The sequence below is a fragment of the Carassius auratus genome, chromosome 46 (assembly GCF_003368295.1).
Source record: "Carassius auratus strain Wakin chromosome 46, ASM336829v1, whole genome shotgun sequence".
NCBI lineage: Eukaryota > Metazoa > Chordata > Actinopteri > Cypriniformes > Cyprinidae > Carassius > Carassius auratus.
Genome location: NC_039288.1, coordinates 11,264,048 through 11,276,755, shown reverse-complemented (window position 1 = coordinate 11,276,755; position 12,708 = coordinate 11,264,048). Strand labels below are relative to the sequence as shown.

The window sequence follows — 12,708 nt, the reverse complement described above, 5'->3', positions numbered from 1 at the left end:
GGGTGGCACTGGCCTCACCTGAAATTTGGCTGGCCACCCCAGGTTCCCCCCTCCCCCTCCCCACCAGATGTCTTGCGATAGGCTTGTTTTTAGTAAATTTCACTGAATCTGACTGAATCTTGCAGTGGCAGATCCTGGCATGTGCAGCTGTCTAGGGACACTTTCTTCTCCTCTTTATACTTAATTTAAAGCTGTCACTCTTTGTTCATGGCTTCTCACAAAGTTCTATTACCAATTAATCTTACACCCAGCAATTATTATATATTATTAACATCCTGTATACATTCTGCCAATCCCCCCCGTTGTGGCCACCCTCCTTTGAGGCAGTGTCCTAGACTGCCCCCCCACCCCCCATTTAAAATGCTCTAGACACATCTACTTGGAAAGCCAATGAAAACAACGTAACATCACTTGTTAATCCTCAGACAACTCCAAATTTTTAAAATACAATGAAGTGAGAGAAGCGATTGAAAGCTAACATCCCGGTCTGGAGGGAAGCTGAATTACCTGCGAAGCTAAGGATAAATCAACACAAGCACAAGAAAGAAAATTTACACGTCATGCTTGATTGATATTATAGAGCTGCTCGATTGTACGAGGTATCTCCTCTGTGCCGGAGTCCTTCAGCTGCTCCCCCGTTCCTCCTCTCCTCCTCCTCTCTTCACATTTTCTCCTCGAAATGCCGGATGGGCTTGTTCACTTATTCCCGCTCTTATTTACTGAGTGTTCAGGAAGAAAAATGAAGTTTATGGTAATAGGGCTGTGTCAGGGAGGCCAAGGTGCATTGTTTCCATCTGGGTGCTCTCTCTCACTCTCGCTCTTGCTCTTCCTCTCTCACTCCATCTCCATCTTTCTCTCATTCTCTATCCATTTCCTCCTGATACCCATTGTCTATTCAGTTGTCTTTCTTTTTCACTCAGTTTCCATAATTTTTACAGCCTCAGAGATCAGCTTCAACAGTCTAGGTCTGTTGAAAATGACTGGGGTCTCAGAAACTCAAAGAGTTTACATGTAAAAATAATAATAGTGATTTCCAAATTATCTCACTATACATGTTCCTCTTACTTGGTTAAAACCCAGTAGCAATGTTTTATTTAAATTTAACCCTTTTTTCATATCATAAAGTAGATATAAATCAAATTAAAGTATTGGCAAGTACTGTATGTACACCAATTAAATGACTGTACCATATACCACCTTTATAAATGCGGTCACCAAAATATAATTTTACAGTATATAGTAGAGCTGAAGATGAATATACTTCAAATATGGTTAAGCCATACCTGGAAAAACATTTTTTTATTATTATTAAAATCAGATAATATGTGAATACAATTTAAGAATTGGTTTGTATTGCTCCAAAATGGCAAGGCACAGACACAAGCGCTAAAATACTCTTGGGAGCACTTAGCAATCATCTTGAGAAGTGTTGACAATTTAACCAAAGCGGGGGATTTTCCCTCTGCCATCTTGCAATTGAAACATCCACACGGAGCATGTTGCATATATGGTAAAGTGCTGTTTCTGTCGAGCGAGTTTCCCCTGGTGAACCACAGCCTCAATAAATCACACACATTTGTTCCACAGAAATGCAAATGCGGTGAGTATAAATGAGGTGAGCGTAAATTTCATCAGGCATATATTGTACGTCGGTGTCAGAGAGAAGTAAACCAGAACAAGCCAGATTGCCTTGGTGAACTGCATTTCCACATGACGTCAGAAGACTACTGTACGTCTTCAAAACAAATCCCGAGGTAGTGTAGTCACTTTAGACTCCTGGTGTTAAGATATTGAACGCACACATATGCTGTGCTGTTCGGTGTTCTCTCTTCTCACCTCAAAGGCATGCAGAGTCTCTGAAGTTTTTTTTTTTTTTTGAGGGCAAGGAGAAAAGAAAAGACTGTGTGATGGAGAGTATGATGGAGCAGCAGAGGAGGCCGATGGAGCGCTGTCTCAGTGCTCTGCCCGAATGATGGATGAACTTTGAACAGATTTGCTCAACATTAAAAGGGTCGGTAGGCCCCTGGGCCTGTAAGGCAATGTGGAAGAGAGAGAGAGAGAGAGAGAGAGTGAGGGAAAGAGAGAGATGATAAATAGTGCCGCGTGCCATGGACTCCGTTTATAGGTGCTACTCTTAGATTTTGCAGCCCCATCGCCAACAGCAATCCACACCAATATTTCAGGTGAGGGGTTGACAGAGAGCATTTTGGGAAATGATATTATGTAGAGATATTAGAGTAATTCACCCTGGGTTGGCTCTCCCTTACTGCCCTGTCCGTTGGGTGCTCTATTGTCACCTAATTCTATTCTGGTAGTGCTGGAGACTTAAACCTGGAAAGTTCACACCTTTACATTGAGATTAATGCCTGAGGGACACGGTAAATGTTCTAGCTCATTCTATGGTCATTCTATGGTATTTAAAATGTAGACACTCTCTGAGGTTCGACCCTTCCTATAGTACAGCAGATGGCATTACAATAAAACCGGTTTCTGTGGTTGGCTGAATGTAAAAACCTGTCATTATTTTTTCCTTTTTTTTTTTCTTTTTCCTGCTTCCCAGGTTCACATCGGAAGTGCCAAATGCAGTCCAGGATTCCCAAATCAATAATTAGCTTCATTTCGACTCATCGCACAGCCTCTCAGCTTTAATCACTTCAAAATACACTCGCACAATAGTGAGCTAATTTACTTACAATTATATTTTCAATTATGCCCTAATAAACCCATTGTACTCTGGGTAATCACAAGTTACCCTTTGAGCTAATGCAATATGGCGCAGTGTGAAGTCAAATTCAATTTCTTGCAGTGAAATGAAAAAATAAGCACATGCTCTCAATCATCATGCCAGAGGTTTATTCATTGTGGACCCCCACTGCTGTTCAGCAAGATGTGAGACAATAAGTACCCAGCAGTCTTGACTAGCGAGCCTCAGGTAGTCATAAGCAACAGCTATATAATGGTTTGTTGTATATGATGAAACTTCCCCTAGTGCAATACACAGTGCTTTTTCATGTTGCAGTGAAACGGCAGATTAGTGCATCACCCTGCAAGATTTTCAGCTTTGTTTGGACTGTTGCAGGTAATATGGTTGGACAACCATTGCCTTATGCAATGTTCATGACCTTCATGTGAACTGGCTGCTATTGATACTCAGTGAGGTAAGAGAAGGAAAAATGGCAGAACTGTGATGTTTTGCTGGTGTTAAAGAGCCACACAGATGGGAAATCAAAAATTACCTGTATTACAGTGTATGATGTAGCTGTCCATCAGTGTAAACAATGTGCAAAGTAATTAAACCAAAAAGTACACAATTTATAAAGTTATTGGCTTCTAAAGTAAGGAGTCGACTCTGAATCGCTGAAACGAGTCGTTATAGATTTCAAATCTTTTGGCCATCTCTTTGTACGTCACTAGGAACACTTTGCATAATAATCTCCGCCTACCGTCTTGGGAGAAACGGAACTCTGACCTGCCCCCCCCTCCCCCACACACACACACACACAGACGCTCTGGTTGGTGTGATAGCATCATGTCGAGGAGACAGTGTGTTTTTAATTGTAAAGGCAAGTTTGTTTTATTTTCACTGCCAAAGAATGAAGATCAGAAGAACCAATGGCTAAAATTCATTTTTACCACAATACCAGAGCAGTACAACAAATCCCTTTTGTTGTGTTCACAACATTTCACTGATGACTGCTTTTCTAATCTCGGTGAGTACAAGGCGGGATTTTCAAAGCGTTTGGCTATAAAAGAGGGTTCATTACCAACTTTATTTAGACCAACGAGCATCTCCGAATCACAAAGCGAAGTATGATTATGAAGTTATGTGTTTGTTTTCTCCCGAGCATCTTATCAGTATGTGTGCTGTCTGCAGCCTTTCTCTGCGCTGATCTTCATTTAAAAACACGTCATTAAAATGAAGTGTAACTCCGTGAATACTCAACGAAGAGACATGAGAGATATATCTATAGAAAGCTTGACATGTCTTCTTTAAAACTAAATAAGTGCTGCTAACAGATATTCTGTGATAAAGTAATCCATATGAAAACAACGCGATGTCCGTTTTTCACGTCTCCCTTCATTATATCTAATGTGACAACGCCCCCGCGATGAACGCACTATTCAGATTCAAACTGAAGCGCGCGGCTTGAATACACCCACACAGAAGAAAAAGCAGCGAGACTGTTCAAGTTTTTTATTTCACTGTTTGCTTCGCGATGAGAGAAATAAGACATAATTCACCCCAAAAAGATATTTTGACAAAATGACAACGTTTTTTAACCTTGGATGGATTTAAACCTATTGTACAGGACTTATAAACAGTGATAGGAAGCTTAGAATTTTCATCTTACTGGCTCTTTAAACCAGTTTTAAACCGATACACAAACATAAATGAACAGGATTCTGTATTTCTTACTAGTAATGGAAGGTTTGACTCGTTTTCTTTATCTATTATCTATCTATCTATCTATCTATCTATCTATCTATCTATCTATCTATCTATCTATCTATCTATCTATCTATCTATCATTTAGTTGACTAGTGCTATATGCTGTATTAACAAAAACATACATGGCATTAATAAAAACACAAAAACAGACATGAAACGCAATATCGCGTTCGTATTTGAAGTCGATTCCTCTAATGAATGCAATATTGTGTAGTTTTTCGGAGATCTACAGCTTTGTGTATTAAATTCCGCTCTATCTGAAAGCATATCATAGAGATTTACCGATACCGATTACCGATTAATCACGGAATCGGCTTTACTGACCAAATGCGCATTACAATCACATGCGCTTTGTTTGTTGATCACAAAGTGCAAAGTAGATGAGGAAAACTAAGATGCTGGGTGTATTCAAAGCGCCGTCCTTACTGTCTAGAGTTGGTGGAATGATGCACTGTGATTGGTTGAGCAGATATATAGCATTTTGCAGAGAAAGGAGATTACCGTTTGTCACGGTTTGGAAAAAATGGGAGAAAACATGACCTAATAACTCAGCGGGTATCGCATTTTGTATAAAAATTTAATTTTACTTCTCAATACCGACCAGATACGGTGGAAACTCAACCTTTTTTTAAATTGCTGTTTATCGCGTTTTGTAAACAAACTTTTTAAATCCTTATTTTACACTTTAAAATAAATGTGGCATCTATGGATCCTTAAAGAACCTTTAACTTCCAACCTTATTATTATGATTTTAAAAAGTTTAAATAATTATAAATATATATATATATATATAGTTTTTAAACTGTACCGGTATTCTGCCTGGACATTATTAATTTTCATTTCTGTTAACCTTTTCTGTTAAGTGCAAAACCCAAAATACAGGTAAAAGACCTGTTTAAAAAAAAAAGTCCTTCAAATGAAAACATTGCATTGTGCCTTGTTTACAGATATTTTTTACAGTGTGTGTTTTTCTATTTTTATTTATTCATTAACAGCTTCCATGGATGACATAGGGCCCATTTGTTGTGTCAGAGGGGGGTTATTGATTGGTGATTACACATTTTAACGTGGACACACTGTAATCTGTGTTAAAACCAGACAGCATTTTGTAATAAATGTAAGCTGTGCAATCACCTCAAGACTGAGGAGACACATTTGACTTTCATCTTTGCTATTGTTCCACTTTGCAAAGGATAAGCACCTTAGGGGACGAGGGTAGAAGAATGCCTAATGTGGCAGCCCCCTGTCAGGATCCAACCCCTTTGATTCCCCGTTTCAAACGACGGCAGTACCAGCCAGGGACGACTCATGGGAAAGTCACTTTCCAATAGACAACCATTTTTGCATGCACTTGTTTTATGTGTGTCCGCAACTCACTGGAACTTTATAGCTTTTCAAGACCGTTTGTGTTTTGAATGCATCAGACATGCTCTTCCACCTCCCACTCTCATTCCCCCCATCCCTCGACCCTGTACGCAGTACCACCTTTTTGCCCCGATGCTACTCCACACCCTCCCAATCCCATCTTTCGTGCTGGGCTTTTTGCATTGTGTCAATAAACAAGACGTTCCCTGTCATGGGGAGGCTGAAAAAAAAGAGTTCAAACCATCTTTGAAGTTACAGCAGTGCCGCTTTGAAGTTCTCAATGTCACAGGGCATTTAAGTTCTCATAAGGATGAGTTGGGAAAAAAAAGTCTGAAAAATCTCAGACTTCCCGGTGAACTTCGAAGAGGCATCTTTACAGAGAAGATAAATGACATGACAGACATGATAAAATTCCTCTGTTCTCATTTGCACAGGAGAACATGAAAATTGCAAGGATATGACCAACTGCGCCATTGATCGTCATATATGTATGCTAAATAATTGATTATGATGATTTTATCTGAGTATATCCACCATAATGCATCTGGGGGGTGGGGGTGGGGGTTACTCTTTTATAATTCAGGAGACTTGGAAATCTTGGTTATGTTTGATTTGAATGTCAGCTTTGTTTTGGATGTTTTTTATGAAAATAAATAAAATCAGAAGCAAATGAGACAATTGTCGTCAGAGTTGTGAGAGTACAGTATGTATAGTAGAACATCTCAGATCATTTGTTCTTGGATGAATTCCATGAGAAATGTTTGAAAATGTGTCATAGATTTCATTGATGAGAAATGTTTTATGTTGAAATCAATGACTTTTTTTGCAGACTTTTGGCACATTGAGACATTGTAGAAAATTGATTTTGTTCAAAAAATGAAAGGGTTAGTTCAACCAAAAGTGAAAAAGATTTGTATTTATTTATTTAGTTACTGTGGTCCAATGTTGTCTGGAATATATACTGTAGTTTTTTTAAAATATCCCTTTAAAGAGTTGTAATTTGTATATTTTTATTTCCTGTGGGATGTATGGATTCATAAGTAAGAGGAAAGAAAATTGGAATGCATAATCCATCATGGCTCACATCCACAATCTACTTTCTTTGATTGCAAGTGATTTGTTATAATTGGTGGACGGTGTGTTTTAGGGTAGTCACAGCACCTGAATGGCTTTGAAGTAGTGGTGTGTGGTTTGACTGATACAGTCTGAAATCTTATGTCATTATGCTCATCCGCACTGATGTTTCTGTGCCAACAGGGATCTTACAGTTGTCCCTGCTGATTGAGTGTCTATATAGCTACAAATGGAGCTTGTAAAACGGCAGTGTGAAAAATCCACTCTATAACATATTCAAGTTTTTCTTCAGTTTTCGTGAGTATGTGTATCCATCATGTGTGGAGATCAATTCAGCAGTGTACTTTGTTTGAGAATATTGCAATGTATTTTTCAGTCATGCAGCATGTAAATAAATAAATCATAATTTCTCAAGGTGAGCAACAGTTTAGTTTCTGTCAAGAAGGTTTTATTTGAGTTTTATACATTCCTGTGAGTTACTCTTATTGTAATGCTGTATTAGACTGTAATATCTCCTTTAATGCTCTATAGTACTTGACCATTATGAGTGTGGACAAGAAATGGATATAGAGACCTTTAATACTAATGAGTGTTTGCGGTTGTCCACTGGTATTATGGTCAGAGTTAGCTTGAAAATGACTGTCTATTGAACTCATCTTTATTTCTTTAGCTTGCTCAGCTCATTAAAGCTAATGTCTCATCAGTTTCTATTAGCACTGCTAACAGAGTAGTGACAGCACACAAAGACAAAGAGCAGAATGAAAAGGAGCCGCAAAGATTTGTTTCTGAACCTTAAATTTGCAAAATGTTGGTGAAACTATACAATCAAATGATGATTCGTTCAAGTTTGCTTAAACACCAGGATATAGATAAACTTCAAGCACATTTTTTTTTTTCAGATTGGACAGGCATTTTTATTCACCATTTAACTCAATTGATAAAATTCTATCTTTTGTAAAGATTGAAGATTTGTCAGAAATTGGTTTCAAAAAATAATATAAAACATAATGTCTTAAATACCTCATACTTTATAATATATATATATATATATATATATATATATATATTACCGGTGGGTCGTTATCGGCGTTAACGTGCTGCGTTAACGGGAGACCCTTTTCGGGCGATAAAAAAATATCTAATGAATTAATCTATTCTCAAAGTTGGGTTGGGAGCTGGGTCTATACTAAGCAAGCTATGATGACTTTCACCTTGATATTTTATATAACCGACTGGCTGAGGCCAGCCTAAAAAGATGCTCAGGACAGTTGACGGGCCACTGCTGCGCATCGTCACGAAAGCTCATCTTTTTCACGTGTTTTTAAGCCTTACCGCTTGTCGATTTAAACATTAAAGCATCCAAAAACAAGATGCGGAAAAGCTGAACAGAGTAGCTGTTTACTCCCGCGCTGTGCTCGGTGCGGAAGGAGAGAGAGAGACGCATATCACGGACAGCGACACTGAACCGAGCTCTCTTCCACGAAGTTTTCCTCGAAGTCCTTCCTGCACCTAAACGAACAAATACAAATCGCAGTTTAAATAAACAAAAAGATGTGAAAGAGCCCAATTCAGCACTCGCGGTGTTCTGGTGTTCAGGGCTCGCGCAGAGAAAGGCGTTTCAAAACACTTGAACATCGAATTTGCTTATTTTTGCTCTTGTGCCGACAAATACATACAAAATATGTCAAAATATCCACCTTGAAAATTATGCTCGAAAAAACTGTCAGTTATTTCTTAAGTGAAAGTAAACAGTTGAGCAAAATAATGGGATGTGTATTATATTGGATGCGTTCGTCGTCTCTTAAAGTGACCGCGTCTAATTTAGCTACTGGCTGCTCTTGACTAAATTACTTTGTATTTTTAACAGTCAAACTATAAATTATTCAGAAACCAGATATAATTTTGACATACTCCATCTGCAGTGCGTATGCAGTCCGTGTGCGTAACGCAACATGTATGTGGTGCAGCACGGACTCGATGTGCTTTCACACAGGACGCGTTTGCAGTTCCCAACTCGGTACGTAAACGATCGCTGCACTGCTGCAGATGCAACACTCCTGGAACGCAACTGGAATCCGTTAACATGGGTACGTAAAAAAATATGCAACGTAAGGTTGTTTGCACCTTGTGCAATGTGGAATTAGTTTACAGCTTTTTCAAACACTTTGTGATGTATTTTAGAAACAGGAGATGAGCCACTTTTCTAATGCACCACCTAGCTTAATAAACACTTCTCACAGACTTACTGTTTGTCAATTTTATTTGGTTAACACACATATTCTGAATGCCTTCGGCAGAATTCGAATGAGCCATTTTAATCTAGATTAATCTAGATTCATTTCAAGATCACAGTGAGATTAATCTAGATGAAAAAAATTAATCTATGCCCACCACTAATATATATATTTGCTAATTATTTGAACTGTTAGGTGGACATAAATTGAACAGAAAAAAATGTGTCATTGTAATGGTTTATTTTATGGAGAGGGATGAAGCTGGCACACTGGTTTGAAAAAGTGATTAAATTTAAATTTGATGTTTAGTTATGAAAATTATAATGTTTTTATTATTGTTATTATTTGTTGTTGTTGTTGTTGTTATAATTTTACACTATATACTAAACTCCTTTATTTTCTGTTTAAGTCATCATAGCATTTAGTAAATTGATTATATGTTAAATTATATTCAGTTATTTGTGCTCTGAAAAGTTTAACTTTCAACAGAAATTTACAGTGCTTGGACCATAATTTACAATTTAATTACTAAGAAAACCATAAAGCAGACTTGCTGTACAAACCACACATTAAAACTCTTACCTGGGAGATCAATAAATCAGGATTCAATGGAAGGTCAGAGTTTTTTATGTTAAAATCAAAACAATAATCAAAAGTGAATTAAAGCTGTGCTCGTCTCTTCCTCCTTTCGATGAAAAAGCCAAATGTTTTTTACCCCTCTGTTGTACATCATTCCAAACACTCTATGTTTTCTTCCAAACTAAAAAAGACCCTATTAAAAGAAATAAAGGTCCACCAAAGGACGTTGTGGATGGGTTGCGTGGTTGTGTTTTGGCGGCTGTTGTGCAGTGCATCGGTGGGGGTTTGCTCCCCCATAATGGGGGCACATCTGGTGTGTCTGCATCCAAAGGGAAATAGATCAACCCCCCAAAGACCCTAAATGATCCCAACACATATCCCAGTCCAGCCTAGGGCTGTCTCACTCTCCCCAACCTTGGAACAAGACTCTGGCATCGGTGGCCATCACCTTTGATCACCTTGAATTATTAAGTAATGGTTAATTTAGAATTGTTACTAATTTAAAAATTTCGAATATCCAGGTGTCATTTCTTTTATTCCTTTACCAGACAGTCTGATGATTAAAGTGAATAATTAATGAAAAGATAATCAAAAGCAAATCAAATGTCTTGCGAGCTGTCTCACACGTGGTTGCGGAGAACTGCAATTAATGGCCGAGATTAGCTATTGTGATGTCATTATACATTCCCTTCATTTTCTATAGTGAGTCTGTTTGATCTTTGAATACCCCCGGGAACTCCTGCCTCCTCCCTCTCAGCATCTCTCCCTTCCTCCTCCTCCTCCTGCTCTCCCTCGCTCTGGCAGAACCTCCCCTTTTCTCTCCGAGGGCTCACATTGGCTTCCGTATGTGTGTGTGTGCATGTGTAAGAGTGTAAGTGAAAGTGCGCAGCCGAGCCTTGATGACAGAGGGCCCAGGACCATTCAGACGACTCGCACGCCCTGCGTTCAGCCCACCTCTACAACAGTTGAGAAAAAGAACAGTCCAGAGAAAGAACAGCAAAAAAAGAGAACCAGAAAAAATAATCAAAAAGACTTCTGCACAAAACAAAGAAGAAAAAGGAATAGAGGCAGAGTGAGGGTTTCAGAGAGAGAGGGAGAGATAGAGAGAGAGGATCTCCCAGCTTAATGCGCAAAACGTCCCGCTACCACATGCTGTGCTCAATGGCCAACACAGGCTGTCTTCTGCTCTCCGGCTCAGGGATGCTAACTCACTCTCTCCAGTGTCCCCCTGCGTTCCTCTACCTACCCGAGGTAAGGCAATCCCAATGCCTCCGTCTTGCGCTCGCTCTTCCTTCCTCTTCTTCTTCTTCTGCTACTTGCAGGTGACACGTGCTAGCATTGTATTCACCCCCTCCTTCTCATATCCCCCCTCCCTCATAGCCCTCAGCAGGGGCCATCCTTGTCTGCTCCCATCTTTTCATTCATGCTATGAGTTTTTGCTTTTATACTATTACAGTATGCAAACTTGTTTGCTTGTATCTTTATTTTAATTTTATGTGCAGTAAGTGTCTGAAAGTGCAATTAATTTCTTTACATATGTTTTATAAAACAAGCATCACTTACTCTATTCAAATTGTGTTTTTTCATTCAAGAATTTACTCATTACTTACATTTTGTCGAAAGGTTTTCAAAAACCTAGGACTGTAATATAGTTTAACTGAAACAGCTGTATTGATGTCCTTGTTGTTTAATTGTATTGAAAACTCTCTGTTTCAGAAGTGTGAATCTGTCTCTGCTTTTTGTGAGCTACCCACTGGCCGAATGTAGACAGATGTCACTGAATTGGTCCATTCTAGTAAATGGGGATTGGCTAACTTTTCTGAAGGTGCTTGGAAATTGTGTGGCATATGAGGAACTGCAGTGATTGTTTTTGGCCGCGTGTGTGCTTTACTATGGGCGGCGTGTGTGATGGCAGGCTGCTGCTTTCCTCTAGACGGTGTATTATTGCTCAGATATAAAGAATGATAAGGCTGTTGAGAGATAGCCTGCCTCATGCTTCTACCAAATCGCTCCTCACTCATCACCTTAACAGTCACTGTCCCAGCAAACACACACCCAACACCAGCTGTCCGGGCCTCTGCTGTCCCAGCGCCGTTCACTGTGTGTGTACATGTGTGTCTGAGCATACAAATAAGGTGTATTTAAGAATTCATCCTGTAAATGCTTGCGTGTTTGAGCATCCTCATAATTCCTCATCTGATTTTGAACAGATGTCATTGACAAGATGTCAGAGCTTGTTTTTGTGTACACCCGTAATTGATTAGCTGTGAGAAACATCTCTCAAATATCTGTCATATTGGGCTCGTTGCATTTGAGGCGCTAGCTGGGGTTTGTTTCAATTTCAGTATTGCCATTTTGATACAGCGATTTCAGATTTTTTTTTTTTCTTTCTTTTTTTAATTCGGTTGCTGTGAGAGTAAAAAAAAAAAAACTGAAACGCAGTCTTGTTCCCATCTATCAAATTTAGTATGACTCGCTTCCAAATAATACAGACAGATTCAAAAAGAGTTATCACACCCTCAGGGATTCTACAGGATCCCATTCGTTATTCCTTTTGCTATTCTTTGCTTTTATTCACCTGCTGAAATGGTAGCGACACACGGCACGTCACATCTTGTAGATAGTGAATTGTAATAAGATTTGTTTCATGTCGGATTCCACACCTGTGTCTCATCTCAATAAAAATAGTTAAAGGAAAATCTTCGTGTGCTTCAGAAACAATATAGTGAAAGCAAAGTGTGCTTTACAAAAAGTAAACTTACTCATTTAACAGTTATACAAAAGTCTAATGTATTTTATTTTTTTACAAAAGTTGTAATTTAATATGTGTATGCAATTAGACAGACATCCTAAATCATACGTCACTCATACAATTCAATTAAAGACAATTTAATGTCTACAAGCATGTGAGAGAACAATTCTTTTTTGAGGTGAAAACTATGTAGAATTTTCTAGATTTTCACATAATGTACTGTGAAGTAAATTAGTGTGTAATGCATCTGTGTA

At 38.6% G+C, this 12,708-nt stretch overlaps 1 protein-coding gene across 6 annotated transcripts in view; it reads left to right on the top strand.

The window, feature by feature from the left end:
• The window catches only part of LOC113064176 (RNA binding protein fox-1 homolog 3-like), a 293,847-nt gene that overhangs the window by 173,135 nt on the left and 108,004 nt on the right, over positions 1–12,708 (top strand). Inside the window, exon 1 of one of the 6 annotated variants that reach the window (XM_026234793.1) lies at positions 10,137–10,953. The exons of the other annotated variants lie outside the window; for them this stretch is intronic. Coding sequence (XP_026090578.1) covers positions 10,828–10,953 — 126 coding nt within the window. The 5' untranslated portion in view covers positions 10,137–10,827. Of the gene's footprint in view, positions 1–10,136; positions 10,954–12,708 lie in introns of those variants that run through there. 6 annotated transcript variants of the gene reach the window in all.